The sequence below is a fragment of the Melospiza melodia genome, chromosome 1, assembly GCF_035770615.1.
Source record: "Melospiza melodia melodia isolate bMelMel2 chromosome 1, bMelMel2.pri, whole genome shotgun sequence".
NCBI classification, from domain to species: domain Eukaryota; kingdom Metazoa; phylum Chordata; class Aves; order Passeriformes; family Passerellidae; genus Melospiza; species Melospiza melodia.
Window position 1 is genome coordinate 35,523,431 of NC_086194.1, and position 18,208 is coordinate 35,541,638.

Below are 18,208 nucleotides of genomic sequence, written 5' to 3' on the forward strand. Positions count from 1 at the left end.
ACCTGAAAGCATGTTGTGTTCTTATTTGCTAATTGCCTACTTTGTTTCCTAAATGGCATGAATAAGTCCTTTCACCTTACATTGTCTACCGAGTTTATGCTTTTTTAATGGGAAAAAGTCACAAGATGCTGCAGTAAAAGGAGACAGAAATATTACTAATGATGGAAAACACATGACTAGGTCATTGTACTGTGTAGTTTATCTGAAGGTGCCATGACTGCTGAGCAGCAGTGAAATTCAGTCATGTGAATTAAGTTGGAGACTGAAGATTTAGAGTTCCTTGACACCACCAAGAAACCACCAAAGCTAGAGAAAAATTCTGTTTGCCACTTGATGCTGATGTTGGCATTGTCCCCCCCCTCAAATTGTTTATCATTCCCATTTCCCTGTGAGTGCTAAATGAGCAGACCATCACACCATTGAGAATTTGTTCCTGAAGAATTGTCCAGGAAGAATTTTACAGATTGCCAGTTTTTTAGACAATGTGATCACCAGTTCATGAATCACTGGTTCACAAATTATTTGTTCCCTTCCAGGCTGCATAAATCTCTATTTAACCCGCAATGAAGTCTCTTGTTTCAAACTGCCTTAAGCTAGGGCAAAACTTGGGGCGCTGCTGTTGGTTCCTGGGACTGCCACAGCATGCTTTACATTCTGGCAGCCCATCAACATTGCTTTACAGCTCCTCCAGAGATCTGCTGGCTCTGCTGAGCGGTTCGTGGCTCCGGACATAAATACCATTCCTGTCCCACTGTTGTTTCTGGGAAACATTCATGAAGCCTGCTTTTCTCCACATTTTACCATAATCCCAGGAGGGGCAGATTTTTCTTCTCTATATGAGCAGGCACTCTGACTGTGCTGTATGGGTTTCAGTGCAGAGCATGTGCTGAAAGGCTGAGTTGATCACGCTCCAGGACAATTTTATTGTCACTAACATATAGTATCAGAAGTCAAAATGAGAAACAGAAGAACATTCTAACTTCTGTTTTCTGTATTGTGTTTATTTTTGTGGTGTTGGGTTTCACTGTGTATGGAGAAGATAGACAGTTATTTTGTTTCTTTGGGATAATACGTGGCTGTAGAGTGTAGTAGTGTTTGAGACAGAGAAATGAGAATTATACCAAAAGTGAGGGTGTAGGTGTTTGTGGAAGGTGCCGTGTGTACATTTGGGAGCATAATGAGGCACAAGGTCAAACATCCAGGCCTTGTGCCCACTGTCCAACATAGTATCTGTATAGCCCTGGGACTTATTGGAAAGCTGACATACACAGACTGAATGCAGTCTCACAAAACATGGTCCTCAGTCTAGCCCTGGGTTTGAGCATGACATCCAGCTAGCTCCATTAAGCAGCTATGGTTAAGGACAGCCCCACATGAGCAAGCCTGGAAGCCCCAAGGGCAGCTCCGCTATTGCAGTGGCATCTCCAGACCTTTTGCCATCTTTTCCACTTATGACATCCTTTCCAGGGCACTGCCCTGCCCTCACAGGACTCGTCTTTCTCAGAACAGACGTTCTTGTCTCCCTGCCTCTCTCCAGACAGGGAAGGAAGAGCATTAACTTCTCCACTTCTTTGTGGCAGCCCAGTGGGTTTGGCTCTGGTTCAAGCTCTGCAGTCTCCTTGCAGGACAATGATGATTTTAATCAATGGCAAGCTGGCTCTCCTAAACAAAGTACTGTTTCTTTGGAAAGCAACATCTTCATGGTGAAAATGTAAAAATATGGGCAGGTTGTATAGGGGTATGGCTTACATGGTGCTGAGCCAGCATCCATTCCCCAGTGGATCTGGATAAAAACTGTAATGTTTAGGTTATTTGTTTTAATCTCTGTCTCTTTACTAACTGTCCCATATATTGTAGACAGCATGAGTCACTTCCTTCTTAACTCATTGAGGCCATTGTATGTCATATTAAGCTCATTTTGTTGTTAGGCTATTTCCTCTGTGGGTGAGATGTCAAAATACTGGCTACCTACATAGTCAGTGTGAGAAATCTGTATTAATATACTCTTCCTTCTATAGTTACAATTCTTGAAAAAGTTCATTCAATGAGCCCAGATAAACCTTTTAAAGTTGCATGCAGCTGTTTAACAAATGATGTAGTGAGCTGAATATTCCATGTTTCCTGAGCTTGAGTCTTAACCAGTCTGAAGTACAGGGAGTATTGATAACCAAAACAAAGTACAGTTGTTAATCTGTCATTACATATAGATATGGTTGAGGCTGATAACCTAAATTATTCCTTAATTTATTCTGAAATTGAATAGCTAACAGAAGAATAGAGACAGAAAATAGTACAGAGAGATATTGATTTTACCTAATTTTGAATATCTTATAGTAAAGCTTCTGTTTCTACGAGAGCCATCAGTTTTCCTGTATGATCCATACAGGACCTGCAAGAAGGCAATTCAAGCTCATCCATTTTAGACTTGACCTCTCATAGAAGACAACAAATCACTGTCTGGAAGTTTCTGTTTTTCTCCTCTGTTTATAAAGCAAGAACATGTTACTATTTTAGATTAGACACCTAATTGCCCATCCATCCATCCATCCATCCATCCATCCATCCATCCATCCATCCATCCATCCATTCATCCATCCTTCCTCTTCTTAAATGTCTATTTGTTAGACAAATACTGTTAGTACTGTTGTCAAAAAAATACCATCATCATTGACAAAATAACAAGATCACTGCCAATATTTTGCAAATATCAGGATAAATATCATGCTTGAATTTTCCTTTGCCTGCAGGCCAGATGTTATCATGGACAGACATTGATCTATACTGCGTGTGATAACAGTACTCATTGACAGACGCTGCAGGCAGGAAAATCCAGTCAGTTATGTGTGTTGTATCCCCAGAGGGAACAAGAGGTATTCAGAAATCAATCCAGTGCAGTTTCCCTGAGCAAGCCCTCTTTGCAGATGAAGCAGCTCCTGGCAGCCCTGTGGGGGCTGGTGCTCTGTGGAGAGCTGGTGTTTCTCTTCCAGCACAACAGCAGCAGTGGCCGTGGTGTGCAGTTCTGCTCTCATCTGCCCCACTTAGTCCTCGTGCCTCTTCTCTCTCTGCCATTTTGGTCATGAATGGGTTAGAACTTAAGCCCAGAGGAGAGGATCATGAACTTGGCCAGGAAAATGTCATTAATAACCTTGACAAGTATGGAGATGGATTGGAAAGGATAAAGGAGAGAGTGGGAGGAAAGGAAGTCGAGACAATAAATAGGCTAGACCTGCTGTTACCATGTTAATCTCTACAGGGTTATTTGAGGGAATTGCTGTGGTAGTTTATACTGTGCTTAGGTCCTTTCCTCAGTTCTGCACTATTTTTTCCATGATACTGACATAGTATTTGTAACGCAATGCCTATTTATTATAGTTGGCAAAAATAAGAAATCAAAATACTATTTCAGATATACTGAATACAAAGGTGGATAGGAAATACACAAATTAATGCATTCAGTGGTAGAATTGCCTGACAACATAGAATCTTTTAATCCACTCACTATTTTTTAATTGGAGATGGCTATGTAATTGCATACCACTTAATTTGATCTCCAGTTGTCGTTCCAAAATAGACAATCGTTTATTCTATTAATACACCATAAGGGGCTTACAGCAACTATTATTTTTAATAATAGTCTCACTAGTCTCCTGATTATACACTATTTCACCTTTGGCTGTTGTATTGTTTGGTTGACTGCATTGTTTTGAGAAAAATAATCATACAGAAAATGATTCATACAGAAAAAATCTGTTTGAGGAGGATTTAGAAAGGAGATCTGGCATCTAAGGGAGATTATATTTCCATTTGCTGCAGGTAAATTATATTTTTATCTGTGGAAGAATGGACTGAATACATACATGGTCAGAAATCAGTGCATATAAATGACAGCTGGTTGCTAAGATGCTAATAAATAATCAATCACATCAATTTAGGAGATGTATGAGTATTACAATTTTAATTACTTTTAACATCAGAGCATGTACTTTGGAAGTCTTCCAAGATAATAAACTGTTTTAAATAAACAGTTTCTTTTGCTGTGGATTATCTGCAAAAGATAGGTGTGAATGGTGGTGGTGGAAGTGCAACCAGGTTCTCCAGAGCAAGAGCCCAGTGTAGATAAGTCTGCTGTCCAAACAATTATGCATGTTGTTGACAGCTGCTAAGTCATCATTTTCAGAGGTACTGGTGGTTGTTTAAAAAAAAGAAAGTTGAAATTCCAAGGAGTAAAAAGCAAAACTCTAGATAAATGCTAATCCTTAAAAAAAAGCCCAGTGGTTTTTTTTTTTTTTTTTTTGTTGTTGTTGTTGTTTTTTTTTTAATTATTAACAGTGTTCCATTTACTGAATGACAATTCACCTTGAAAGGAAGTTTTCTGCTGGAAACAAGAGACTTTTGGGTTGGGGTGGGGAAGAGGCAAACCAGAGAGCAGCAGCATCCCAGTAGCTGTGCAATCTGACTTCTCCCCTAGCCCCCAGCCACATGTTGTGGATCTTCCTGGCCCTGCTCACCTGTGCAACCTCTGCTCGCCTAACTGGCACTGGGAGCCTTCCCAGGGGAGAGAGGGTTTCTTAGGAAAGTGGGGTTTGTGAGACCAGGCTGGCAAACACCACTCTTCAGGCATTGTGCTTGGCTTTGTGTTCAGCATGTTTTCTGCTTGGAGCTTGTTTCCTCCCCCTGTTTCAGCAGCACAGAAGCCTTTCAATGGCAGCTCACAGTGCCGTGGCAGTGGGAGGCACAGACCGGTGGGACTGTGGTATGGCAAAGGCCTTTGGCTGACTGGCCTCCAGCACCATTTCCCCTCTGTGCCCTGTGTCCTACTAAGAGATTTGAGATTTGCTCAGAGGTTTCTTTGACGTGTTCTGAGTTTGTCGTGGGAAGAGCTCCGTGGGAGAAAACTAGGAAAAACCCAATAGCTGCAAGATTCCTGCTCTGTGTGTCATCTCCACCACGTGTTTGCGATTGAGCAAACATAATCTGTCTGGCAGATAACCCAGCGTGCCGTGCCTGCGAGGAAACAGGCCTCTCTTTGACCTATGACTGTATCTATGTGCAGAGTTAAGTGTATTTAGTTAGAGTTCAGTCGTGGATTTGTCACAGCTCCTCATCATGGAGAAATCTCCGTTTCTCTTGCGGTGTCATCAGAAGAGACGTGCCCGTGCTTTTCCTTTTCCCCCCAGCTGTGTCCTTCTGCAGGCAGAGCAGCAAGCCAAGGATGTGCTGCCTGATCTCCCCTCCCTGCCAGCCACAGTCTGGCATGGTGGCAGCTCAGGGAGAGGAGCCACCCCTCCCACAGTGTCTCTTCCCACCCCGTTGGAGCTGGCACAGACAAGCAGGGCAGCAGGCAGAGTTCCCCCACCGCTTGCTTCCAGCAAGTCCTCTGTGCTGCCCACACGACTGCAAGAGAAATCATACCACATGTACACAACCAAAAGCTTCTCATACTTCAATTTGCTCTTTCCTGTGCCCGAGGCCTTTGTTAGCAAACAAGATGCCAGTATTTGGGGCAGAGACAATGGTGTGGTTCAGCTCATGCTGCGGAGGCGCGCTGGAAATGGTGCAACAGCTGAGTTGTCACCCTCTCCCCCCCTGCTCCGCCCCTTAACTTTCTTATTCTGGTTCAGTGACAATTGTTTGTCTCAAGATGCCCAATTTCCTATACAGCGCATCTGTTTTACAAAGAGACTAGTAAACTAAAAATATCCTTTAGGCAGAAATTCTGTGATCTGAAAACACAGATAACCCATATTCGCCTGCCAGCCTTCACTGGCTTCACATTCAGTGACAACCAGCAGTAATATTCTTAGCCAGTGGCCTTCTCCTCTTTAGCTGCAGGCTAACTCACTAAGTTGATCAAGATATGCAGTTTGAATGAGTTGACACCATGTGCAGCCAATTTTGTATTAGGAAAAAGAAAGCAGATAAAAGAAGAGCACTGGCTTGAGCCTGTGGTATCAGGAACTGATTGCAGCTGAGAATTCGTCATTGCTGAAGTTTGCATTGTATTTAGAGAAGGAAGTGGTTGTATGTGTGGTCCAGCTTGTCTGAGGTTTGCAGCACCATTTAGACACCAAACCTGTGGGGCTTTGATTAAGCTCCTTAAGAGGATGCAGTCACTGCTGGCCTTGTGTGCACGTCCTGTGTCTGCAATGAATCCCCCTGAACAACTGTCTAAACAGGGCCCAAGCAAGGCATATTCCCAGGGGATAAATAAAATTTCATATATGATAAACAGTAAATAATGCTCTGCCTTAGTCATATGAACCGATTTGGCTGAGTTTTCCTCCCTCAAGTCTATTAAGTTTAATGCTTTTGTGTGAACACTCAGAGTTTCCATTAAATATGTCTGTATGTCTGATCCCAGGATGACACTCTGATATTCCAAAAATAGTCTAATAAATTGAAATTCCAAGATGTATCATCATAAGCCTGTCACTTGAGTATCAAATCTGCCATGTTATGTAAAAAATATTGGTTATATAATGGGATTTTTATCAGTCTAGTGACATAAATGCAAATATTAGAGCATTATTAGGAAACCGACCTCTCTCTGACTTTGGATGTGTTATGCTGGAAGTTAGAGAAAAAGTAGCTTATGTACATGTGGGGGATTTAGAGGCTGTAGCTTCAGAGGTGTCTGACAACCCAGAGCTAGTTTGTGGGTTTTCTTTCTGATAAATATAAATACATTTTAAATGGCATTGAGGAAAGAAACTGGAATGTGGTAAGAACTTTGAGCAACTCCAAGGTTTCCTTTGTGATGGCCCAAACTGATGCCATTGCTGCTGGCAAAAAGCAGTACTTTCTACCTCTTGAAACACATGGAGAAAAAGCTGGGCAGCTTTGGTCTGCCTCATCTGCTGGAAAGCAGATAAAGGTCCCAAGCTAACAGAAACTGGGACTCACTACAAGAGGACATATGGAAGAGCAGCAGGGATTTCCTGCAGGCAGAGCAATGTTCATGCATGCATCCACAGCCAGTTGTCACCAGTGGTCAGATAACAGTGCCAAGCCCCAGGGAAAGGCTGAATGGGCAGCAACTGCTCAGGGAGCAGAGGGTTTGTGTGGAAGTCCTCCCTTCTGGGGAGCAGAGGCTTTGTAGTATGGAAGTGTGTAAAAAGTGCTGTTGTGAGTTACCTGAAAAAGAAAGGAATTAAATGTGCTCTATATAGAAATAAGTGCAGGGTTTTATGAGTGAGAAGCTGATATTGCAGGTTGCACAACTTCTTGAAAACCCTAAGTAGGGTACTCTCTGAAATTGCACAGCCTGATGTTACTGAGGGACAACCATCTGTCCCCATGGGCTTTCAAATCAGCAGAGCATCACTTTTACTAAGCACAGGCAGTCTGTGTGGTGGAGGGGATAGTAAGTGAATTAGATGAACCTCCTGACTTTTCAGCCTGAGGTAAAAGCAGACTAAAAAAAATAGATGCAAGGTCAGCCTCACAAGTTAATATAAGTGAATTAAATATTTCAATTTCACAAATTTTCTGGGTTAGTTGAAGTGGGGCAGACTGTAAAAGGCTGATGTGATTTTAGTGTCTCCAGTTCAAATAGGCAGTTTTCCCAGTAGCACTGGCAACTCCCCACTCTGCCCTATCCCAGCACTTTGAGCATCAGGCACACCTCTAGACTTCAATCTCACAGTGCTCTGCCAAGCAGGTAACTCCTATCCTCCTCTTATGGATGGGGAATTGGAATACTTAGTAAAGCAGTAGAAGAAGGGAGCTGGGGAAAAGGAGCCAGTGGGGAGGGGGCACTGAATGTGCTTCTCAGCAAATGCTCAGCATCAGACATCCATGTCCTGGGTCACACACCTACCTGCCTGTAAAAAAGTGGATGATATGTCCAAACACTGAAAGCTGTTACTGGTCAGGGTCCCCAGGCCTCCTGTCCCTGGGCTTTAACTAGAAAACAGTTCCCCTCAAAATGTATAGATGCAGGTAACCAGAGCAAAGGACAGCCACTCTCACCACCTTGAAGACCCTGTTCTGCAAACAGGGCTGTGCATATGGGCCTCCTGCATCCTTGTGAACTCCCCTGCTCCTCATCCATGTGAACTTTCCTGCTGCATGGGGCTCCAGGGCCTCCAAGCCCACATAGTCCCAGCTGGGCTTTCAGCTTTCCCTGGCAGTGAGCTTCCTCAGTGCTACCAAGTGCACACTGACAAAATGCTTAGTTTAAACCATGGCATAAAAGTGCTATTAATGCTTGGAGTGCTGCTGGTTTTCCCTTGTACATGATAGGAAAAGGAAAAAAAAAAAAAAAAACAAAACCAAAAACTAGAAAGATTTTTTGCCCTGTAAGATTAAACAATCATCATGGTTTTAAGGGCTTAATCTGCTAGTATGCAGACTGCTGGCTGATAAGTCTCTGAGTCTGTGTGTAATTGGATGCAGCATCGGATTCGGTAGTGTGGGCTTTCCAGGGGCTTTTTGTTTGTTTGTTCATTTTTTACCACGCTGCAGAGTAGAAGAGATCTGTCCCTGGAGATGCCTTTGGGGGTGCAGCTGTAAAGCTGTGTGCCCGCCAGCCGGTATTTCAGCAGCACCTATCTGGAGACCCCCTCTGGGGGAGCACAGAGGGGGAGGCTGCTCAGTGTATGAATTCGAGCTATTGTTCGAGGCTCACATCTGCCTCAAGAAACTGCACGGCACAGGCCGTTACTTATTCAGATGCAGAAGCTCCTTCCGTCCCACAAGACGGCCCATTCAAGTCACATGCCAGAGGTCTCAGCAGAATGGGCTGCAGCTGCTTCAAATCTGCTGTCTAACATCAGAAGCACTTGGACAAACTGTACCGTGCTGACTACAGTCAGGCTCCCCGGCGCCGAGGAAGACAGGGAAAAGATTTGGGATCCCAGCACGATGTTCTCAGAGGACCTGTGGCTGGAAAATGAGAAAAACTGTGCTGTTGTTCACAAGTCCAAGCGAGGAAGGAAGCGCCAAGAGCTCCTGGCCGTGGCCCTGGGGGTGAAGGTGGGAGTCAAGGGGGCACTTCTGTGGCAACCTCTGAAACTCTTTGCCTATTCACAGATCACTTCCCTGGTCAGAAGAGCAGCCTTAACTCAGAACGACAACCACTTCAACTATGAAAAAGCACACAATTTTAAGGTAAGCACAGCTTGCTATTGTTTTCAGGTTAAAAATCGTGTTGAGATGCCTCATAATTTATTTTTTGTTGTGATGAGGTTTGCATGCACCTACTTATACTAGCTCTAAGAAAAGTGTTGAAAAAATATTTTTTCTTTCTACTTTAAGTTCCATTAACTGATTTCTTAGTATGCTGTTACATAGGCTCTTAATCCAAATAATGGTTTTCTTGCTAACTGTACTACTTGACTGGCAGTTTTAACTCTTTTTCACAGATGGTTTTCTTTTTTGTTCAGAAACAAAGTACTTCATATGTATTGCCTTCATCTTAAGAGTATCTATTTTTAAATAAGAAAAAGGTCCCTTTTCAAAATCCAGCTATTATCAGAAGCCAGTAGGATTTTAACAGCAAACATTTTGCACCATTTCTGGTTTCAGAAGAAGTTGAGAGAGCTGGGGTGCCCCTAACAATAAAGCAAAGCACAGTGGTCAGTATTGTCTCCCAGCTTTTGTTCCCCCACCATATGCTAAGGAAATGTTCTCAGAGTCCCACTGAGCTATAGGATCTGAGCTTGTGTTTGCTTGTCAAACTGAAACAAATCACTGGGCAAACACAGGGATGTTTAAATGGATCATCCTGCTGCTGTCTATACATACAAAATCAGATTCTAAGGGATTCTTTTCCTGAGTGCTGTCTCTGGCAGACTGCAGCAGGGAAGTGACTCAGCTTTGGAAATGGACCTTCCAGGCAGCTTGTATTAAAATGTTTTGCCAAAAGGACTGTGCTGGTTTCAGAGCATGCCAGCCAGTTACCGTAGCTAATGCTGTCAAATTGTATTTTGATGCTTATCGGAATGAGCATCAAGAATAAGGGGCAGTAACAAGACAAGAAAGGAACATATCTCAGCTTTGAAACATCAGTTTAGCTAATGCTCCTTGAGGATGCTGATCTCGGTCACTGTCAGAATAGCTCAACTCATTAGCAGAACAAGAATTTTCTGATATTCATCTAGGGCCTGTCAGAAAAGGAGAAGCAGTGATCAAAATCATTTCACTTAGCAAAAAAGTTTCACTTCTTATTTTCTACATACTCTGCTTTGCAGACGTTGCTAACCTCTGCAGTGCTTCTGCTGTCGTTGGCAAATCAATAATTTAATATTAGTGAACAAAGCAAATAATGGCATCCCTTTTCTCATTCCCCTTCCTTGACCCAGTCTTCAGGAAAGTCAATATTTATCTCTTTGATCAGCACTGAAGAAAATAGGGAAACAGTTTGTGTTTTCTTGCTCGATTAAGCTAACTTTCATTCTTTCTGGGTTTTGTCCTCATTATCATTTTAATATCAAAACTATTTTAGTTTAACTAGAAAATATTTTCTCATGACTGAGACTTCTTTCCACTCTGACCCATGCATTCTTTCCTCTTCAAAATTTCCCCTGTTTTGGCTTTGATTTATAATTGGACCTGTGCCCAGTTAACTTTGTGTTTGCACAATCTAGCTGTTGTACAGTTTCTGTTCCTTTCTGTTTCAAAAGACTCATAGTTTAACTGGAAAGCCACATGATTAAAATAGATATGTATTCAAAGACTTGACAGCAGAAAATAATTGTTCTATCCTCGTAAAGGCGATAACAGACCCTGGGGAGCAAACATTTTAAAAATAATTGTCCAGAAAGGTCAATCAAAAGTGTTACATTTGCTTAATGGACAATTATGTTCGCTATGAAAATACAGTTACTTTTCCAAAGGAATATATTAGAACATGTCCAGTTGTTGAACAAAAAATGTGGATAGTGTACTCAAAGCAGAATATTTAAATTTAAAACATGGCTCAAGGCTAATATCTTTAATACATTCCATATCCATTACATAAAAGGGTTAAGAAATAATTTTTAAAAGAAAGAATGGCTTTATGGGTCTTGGGGCAAGATGCTTGATGGCTTTTGACAGCACTCAGGCTATGATGATATGGGGTTTATCTGAAGGACAATGCTATTTTGAAGACATTCAAAAAGTTGTCTTCCCCATTTTTAGGTGAATACTGATGTGCATTATATCATTTATCTCAGTTTCTAGGGATAAAGGTTATGTGTCACAGTGTCCCTCATATCTTGTCATAGGCAATTCTTCATGAACAAACAGGCACTCTTTAGCTTTTTGTCCTTTAAGCACCAAGAATCTAAAACATGAAGGGCACATTGCTAGCGAAGCTGATGGGATTTTTGTACGCCTTATACCAAAGGTCTTACTGCAAGAGGGAAGGAACAAAAGCAAGAAATAAGTGCAAAGCACAAATTCAGAGCAAGGATGGCTCTCCCTCCATCCTTGCCAAGCTAATACAAAAATTAAAAAGTGGCACTGAGGTTTGGAGTATGAGGGCACCAGGTTTATGCTCTTCTGGTGCCCTCCATGCCTTCTCATTCAACCTCTCTTCCAAATTTCAAGACACTCAAGGCAAGTGGACAAAAAAAGATTTAGTATCCAGGCTGATTTGTTAAGCTGTGTTCATCTTGAGCACACCCTGCAGTCACATGAATTTAGGTTTGGAGCTGGCGTCTGTCTGGCGGGACAGCTTTGCCTAAGCCAGTGCAGACATACCATAACTCAGGAAAGGGAATAAATCTCTGAAGTTCTGTTTAGAAAAACACAGAGGTATTTCTCTAGCTCTGTGGGTGTCAGCCTAAGTGGATCCCAAAGTCCTCTTGTGTCTTGTTCCTGTTCAGATCCAGCACATCTTTCAGATGTGCTTTACCTGCCAACTTCAGTGGGGTCCCAGCTGGTGGTGAGGTCAGCCTCGTGCCTGAGGGTAGCAGCATGGAGTTTGAGGATGCTCCACACTTTTTGTTCTGGGAATTCATGAGAGGGCTTCTGTGCTGCTTTAAGTGAGCAAATACAGCTGAATAATGTGCGTTTTCCACAATACTGTGCCTGTTTGCCACCGTAGCATGGGCAGATCCCATTTGCAGGCAGGCTAGCAGAGTGAAGGCAGCTGATTACAGAGAAGTCAGGAGATCTGCCAGGAGAGAGGGGTCTCTGGGATAAATTTCCCCTTGTTTTAAGCACTGCAGATAATACTGCTTCTGAGAGACAAAGGGTTTGAGGGAAATATTTTTTACAGACATCACAAAGATTATGTGCATTCATTTAAAAAAAAATAACAGCAGAGTCAGCCTTTCTTCCCTTCAAATGGCTCAGGTTCAGCAGGAGTCCACAAAAGAGTCTAAATGTGTCTGTATTCAGGCAAAAGTCTGAAAAAAACTTATTTTCTTGGAAAGCAAATAGAAACATCTTCAGACCCAGTCACATAAAACCAAAATTGTCCCAAAAACAACACTGTATAACATCAATTAAAAAACAAAAAAGCATTTCAATTCAAGCCAATTGTTTTTGTTCATTTCTGCAGTATTGCTCACAGCATTATTTTGGTTTGCCACTGTACTAGCATTCCTTAACTTTGGTCTGAGTTTCCCCCTCTGAGGAGATGACTCAGACACAAACTGGAAGTGAATAAGGTGGCACCTGCAGGGGGAATGCTGCCATTTGAAAGCAAGGGCACCGGGGGGGGGGCGAAGGGCCAAGAGAACAGGAAGGAAACAAGAAGAGGCATGCAGGGTAGTGTTGTGTGAGATTGTCCAGCAGAAAAGAGACAGTGAATGTAAGAAGAGAATTTTCATTGGAGGAGGATGAAAGACTGAACAAGAAAAGTACAGTGTATAGTCTGAAACGTCAGGGGGTTGGCTTATTTTAAGAAATAGTTCCCTGAAAATTCTTTTTAAAAGTTTGAGTTATATGTCAACTGTAGCTCAGGCAGCTTAAGTCTGTGTGTACACAGAGAAGTCTACTAAGACTTCAGGATGGGATAGGAACCAGCAATAAATAGTTCCAAATCATAGTTCCAAAAAATCCATGCCCGGTCTGTTTGTAATGATGTGGTTACAAAGGATGGGGCAAAAACTAAAGCTCCATTTCGAAAACCTGTGACTTGCTGTTTACATCTCCTTGTTTGAAACAGAGATGAGGCCAATCTTGCAGTAAAAATTCCCATTTCACCATTCAAAAATACTGTTTTCTTAAGAACAGGCTTCCTCCATTATTTCTTTAAAATCAATGACAAGCCCTAAGAGACTTAGTTCAAAACTGCATCTTAAGGGAATTTTTGCACCTTCATCTAGAAACTTTTGAAGTTCTCTCTTTTTTTCAGTTAGTTTCCCTGTTTCAACTTGGCCAGAAACCACCAAGACTAGCTTTTCACAGAGTATTTCAGCTGGAGGCTTGCCATTTGAGCTAAAATGCGGATCCGTGAAAAATTGGAGTGAATGAATAAAGAGAACTCAACCTTTGAGGGCCACCAAGCTGAATGGAACAAGGGAAGGATGCGCTGTCAGCACTTCTCAATTGGAGCCCACAGTCAGCATTGATGACTTTCCAATTAATGGCAGGAAAGATCAAGGAATAATCAGCTGCCGTTTTCAAAATAAGCCTCAGCCAGATCAGTTGAAATAAGCTTTATGTAAAGTGAACAAGTAGGCCCCAAATATCCTAGCAACTGCAATGGACTTTATTTGTGAAATGGTGCATTTTTAAAAGTCCTGGCTGAGCTCTTCCAACCCCTTCTCACAAGGTTAGCTTTTGTAAACTGCTGCAAAGCAAAAGACACAGCTAGTTATCTTCCCACAGCAGATGATTTTCACCCACAATTAAGTGCAGGTGCAGACCTACTAATTATGTGGCTTTCAGTCTATAAATGATAAAGATGCAGGCATAATTAGTTTTATCTGTAGTTTTGTAGCCACTCAAGGTCGCATAGTGCATGTGACTGAAACTCAGGTCATCAGCTGTTACATACAGCCATTTACCCTCACAAAAAGCTGTGTCTGAAATTCATGCTACCCACTCTGCAAAATGAAATGAAATGAAATGGGAAAGAAGTATGGGGCTATATCTATTAATATGTCTATCTCAAACTTTATTGCAAAGCCTTGTTTCACAGATACGTGTTTTTCTGAGAGGTAAACCACCATCTCAAAAAAGTCAAACATTTCAGTTTTGATCTTTCACTATCAAAAGGGAGGAAGAACTACTATTGCTTTAAGTTTATTAACACAATTATTTAACTGTGAATAGTTGGTCAGGAGCCATTTGCAGTCAGGCACATTTTTATCTCAAAGTCAGGAAGAGAAGTCTGTATTAAAATCACAATACTTCATCTTTCTGGACTCAAGAGTACAGGCTTGTGTTGGTGTGATCCTGCAGACAAATGAGGCAAAAACATTAGCATGCAAAACGCCTGGCCTAAAACTTTACAGTTTATCTGAAAAAGGCCAATGACTGTTTTTTCACTCTATGAAAAGCAAAGAACAGCTTTTCCCATCCCAGGGGTGGAAGTGGCCTTTCAGCCATCCACCCAAATGGGTAAACAAGAGCAGAGAGAAGGAAAGGATGCATTAGCAGCCAGAGTGTGCATGATTTATGTTTTGTTAAGCTCAATTAAGTCTCTGGCCAGAACTAGCTCATACCATGCCCATTCACAGGGGCATAGACCTCACTATTTACTCTTCATTTCAATGAAAATTAAATGCTTACTTTACCAGAATACACATCTTAAATAAAAAGATCTTCTGCTGTAGCCTTTGGAAAAGCAGTGGCGGAAGCAGCAGTGGTGTGCAAAACATGGCTGGGGAGATGTGGGCTTTGTCAGCACACAAATCATTTTATTCTTCTTTATTTACTTGTGTGTGGACTGCAGCAAAATGAAGTTTTATCTGCTGAAAAAAGACTCTATTGACATTTTTTCTATGTGAGTTCAAATTACTTACTAGACTGGGGTAGGGTGCTTTTATCTACAATTCTTTGGATTATTAGTTTTACTTCTTTTTCTCCTGGTTTCCTCCCCTTTGCTATAGCTAGAATGTCAGCAGGCAAAAATTATTTGTTTTCAGTGTCATCCACAGCCTGGTTCTCTGCTATGTTAAGCGTATTGAAAGATAAACTTCAAGATCAAAGCAAATTTCTGTTCCCATGGTTTATTTCATCTAGACGTTGGAAGGATGTGGGCACTATGTGCTAAAGATTTACTCCTACTGAGTCTTCTGTTGTTTATCCATTTCAGTTGCTCCATCTGTCAGACCATCTGCCTCCCAGTGACCCCATTTCTTTCCCCCACCCCCACTTGTGTTACAGGTCCATACGTTTCGGGGTCCGCACTGGTGTGAGTACTGCGCCAACTTCATGTGGGGTCTCATCGCTCAGGGAGTGCGGTGTTCAGGTAGCACTCCTGCCTCTTCTGTCACTCTCCTGAAATGCTCAGACATCTGTCCCACCCCAGCCTGCACTCCCTGCAGGAGTGGAAGGCTGGGATTTCTTTAAAGAACAAAGCAGGAAATCCTCCCATAGAACTTAAAGCCTTTTCATTTGCCTCGTTAGCTGGTTCAGAAATGAAGCCATCAGCCCTTTGTTGCTGAGTTACATCCTCTCCTAGTACCTTGATCCTGCTTGTGCCTTGGCCTGCTGTATACATCCAAACTTGTTCTTTATGATTAAGTTATCCCTGATGTTTTTATGTCTTAAGATGCAAGCACTGGAAATGGCAAAGCCATCCAGCAACGAGGCTTCATAACTCCTCTTTTTGCTACCAACTGCTGGGAAGCGCCCTCGTCTGCAAAAAAGACTGCTGCCACCTGTTTCCCATAAAAATACCATGCATTGCTGCAAGCCTGAAGTATCCCACCTCAAGATAAAAACAAAAAATATGACATTCATTTTCCAAGAGGGATTCGTTTCTGGTGCCTGTATTGGCATTTTAATGGTGCCTAATTATTTTAAATTTGTTTGTTCTTTTGGGGAAAACAATTTTTGTGCAAAAATGCAATAATCATCACATCATGGGCTTTTGGATTCAGCAAGTGAATTAGTATGTGGTGCATTACAAATGTATTTTCATAACTTCTTTCTGCAGATCTGAAATAACTTCAAAAAATTGTTTTTCTTACTTCTTCCTGCCCTGCCCTCCGGGCATTATTGATCTCAGACTAGCACCAAACACATCCAACCCTGACATCTGCCTTTCATAGGCAGAGGAGGTGGTTGTTACCTAAAATTAATTTAGATCACAGTTTGAAGGACCAAAATAGCTTTCACAAATGCACAGTTTTAATAAGTATAGTCTCAGGTGAGACTGTAGGTGAATAGTAGTAACACAAAGAATATGAGAAGGACATTAAAAAAGAGGAATAGCAGTTTGCTTTTCAAGCTATTTGATCTTAAACACAAGTGTGCCAAACCTGACCTCCCTAATGCACAGCGCTGTATTTGTTCACATACATAAAATATTAAACTTATTTTAATAAGCTTAATAAAGGCATATTTATTTAGTAGGAAACGTAATACTCTCCCTCATAAAATTACCAGCATTTAACTTTAACTACACAGATGCATTTAAATTTAACTTCACATGCCTGGAGAACAGCACTGAACACAATGCAGGCAGGATCCTATTTGCAGCTTCTCACATTTGTTTAGATTTCACAAATAATGAATTATGCAGTAATAACTGTACGGAGAAACACACAAAAACCTACCCAATTCCATTAAATGTTTAGGGTGTGCTTATGATTTTCCTTGATTAATATTTTATAGAGTATAATATTGAAACATGCTGCAAGTAATAGTCCTGTTTACATTTTTAATAGCTTAATGTTAAATTAACTCAAAGGGTCATCAGTGATGAGCATGACTGGGAAGGTATTAAAAAAGGAATCAGAGTTATATAAGATAATGCAACTCATGGTGGTGGTGTTTGCTTTACTGAAGATTATAAATTCATTTGGCTGAATACTTGAATCTATTAGAAGAATTCAATTTGTGGAGGTGAAGCAGTGGTGGTTTAACAGAAACCCACCTGTGCAACCAAGGGCATTATTTGGCTCTGGAGTAAGACACCAAAAACTATTTGTAAAATGAATCACTTTTTTACATCACGCCTTTCACAGCATTTTATGTGCCTAAGCTGACCTACAGGCTAAGCCACGGGTGACGCTTAGTCACCAGTGAAGTGATGAGCCAGGGATGGGGAGTCTGCTGATGTGGCAGAGCGAGCCAAAATGTGACACTGCAGGAATGTGGAAGGGGGAGTGAGGCATGCTGGCTCACAGCACTGTCCCTGCTGGAGTGCTCAGGTGAATCTGAGGTTCTCTGACCATGATCTGTGCTAAGCCAGCCACAGACAGTAACTACTGTGCCAATTTTAATTACAGCTAATCTAAAATACCCACAAGTTAAGTCTCACATGTTTAAATGCAACACCTGGAGCTGTGTGTCCGGTAATGAACTGATCCAGACTGCACCAGCAGTCTCCTTCATCTCAGAGTGTAAGGGACATCCAGAGTTTTTAAAGCTTTTTGACAACCCTGCTAGAGTTTACTTGTCCCCACCATGAGATTTTTACACATTTTCATTCTCATCCTTCTCATCTCCACACTATTCTGGTGGGGAAACTGGTGCCCCTTGTTTTATGTGGAGTAGGGAAAAAAATTGTTAGACAAGACCTGTCAGCATCAGTATTAATAAATGAATGAGTTAACGTGGCTAACTCTGCTTGTAGACTGCGGGCTGAATGTACACAAGCAGTGCTCCAAGTACGTGCCCAACGACTGCCAGCCAGACCTGAAGAGGATAAAGCGAGTCTACTGCTGCGACCTCACCACGCTGGTGAAGGCCCACAACACCCAGAGGCCCATGGTGGTGGATTCCTGCATCCGGGAGATCGAAGCAAGAGGTGTGTGTGCTTGGGAGAGCAGCAGGCACAGCGAAAGGAGGATGACTTGAATTATGTGCTGAGCTAGAACACGGTGCTGTGCTCCTGCACACTGAGGACAGGATGAGAAAATGGGTTTTTTAGTGCAGGTGATACATTGCTTTGCATTAGCTAGTAAAATTAAATCATGGCATTCCTTAATGCGATTCCCTGAAATGCTTTCTGAAAACATGTCAAAACATGTATTACGTTACACTTCTGAAAGGGGTGAACTTTAAAGTGAACTTTCAAGTTCATGTTTATGTGTCTTTTTTCATTACTTTATTTTAGCATACCTAGGGACACATCCCATTTCAGAGTAATCAG

The 18,208-nt window shown here is 41.9% G+C and overlaps 1 protein-coding gene across 1 annotated transcript in view; it reads left to right on the top strand.

Annotated features, from left to right (window-relative positions):
- Positions 1–18,208, top strand: part of CHN2 (chimerin 2) — a 158,284-nt gene that overhangs the window by 125,875 nt on the left and 14,201 nt on the right. Inside the window, exons 7-9 of the mRNA XM_063153720.1 lie at positions 9,034–9,111; positions 15,271–15,355; positions 17,690–17,863. Coding sequence (XP_063009790.1) covers positions 9,034–9,111; positions 15,271–15,355; positions 17,690–17,863 — 337 coding nt within the window. The remainder of the gene's footprint in view (positions 1–9,033; positions 9,112–15,270; positions 15,356–17,689; positions 17,864–18,208) is intronic.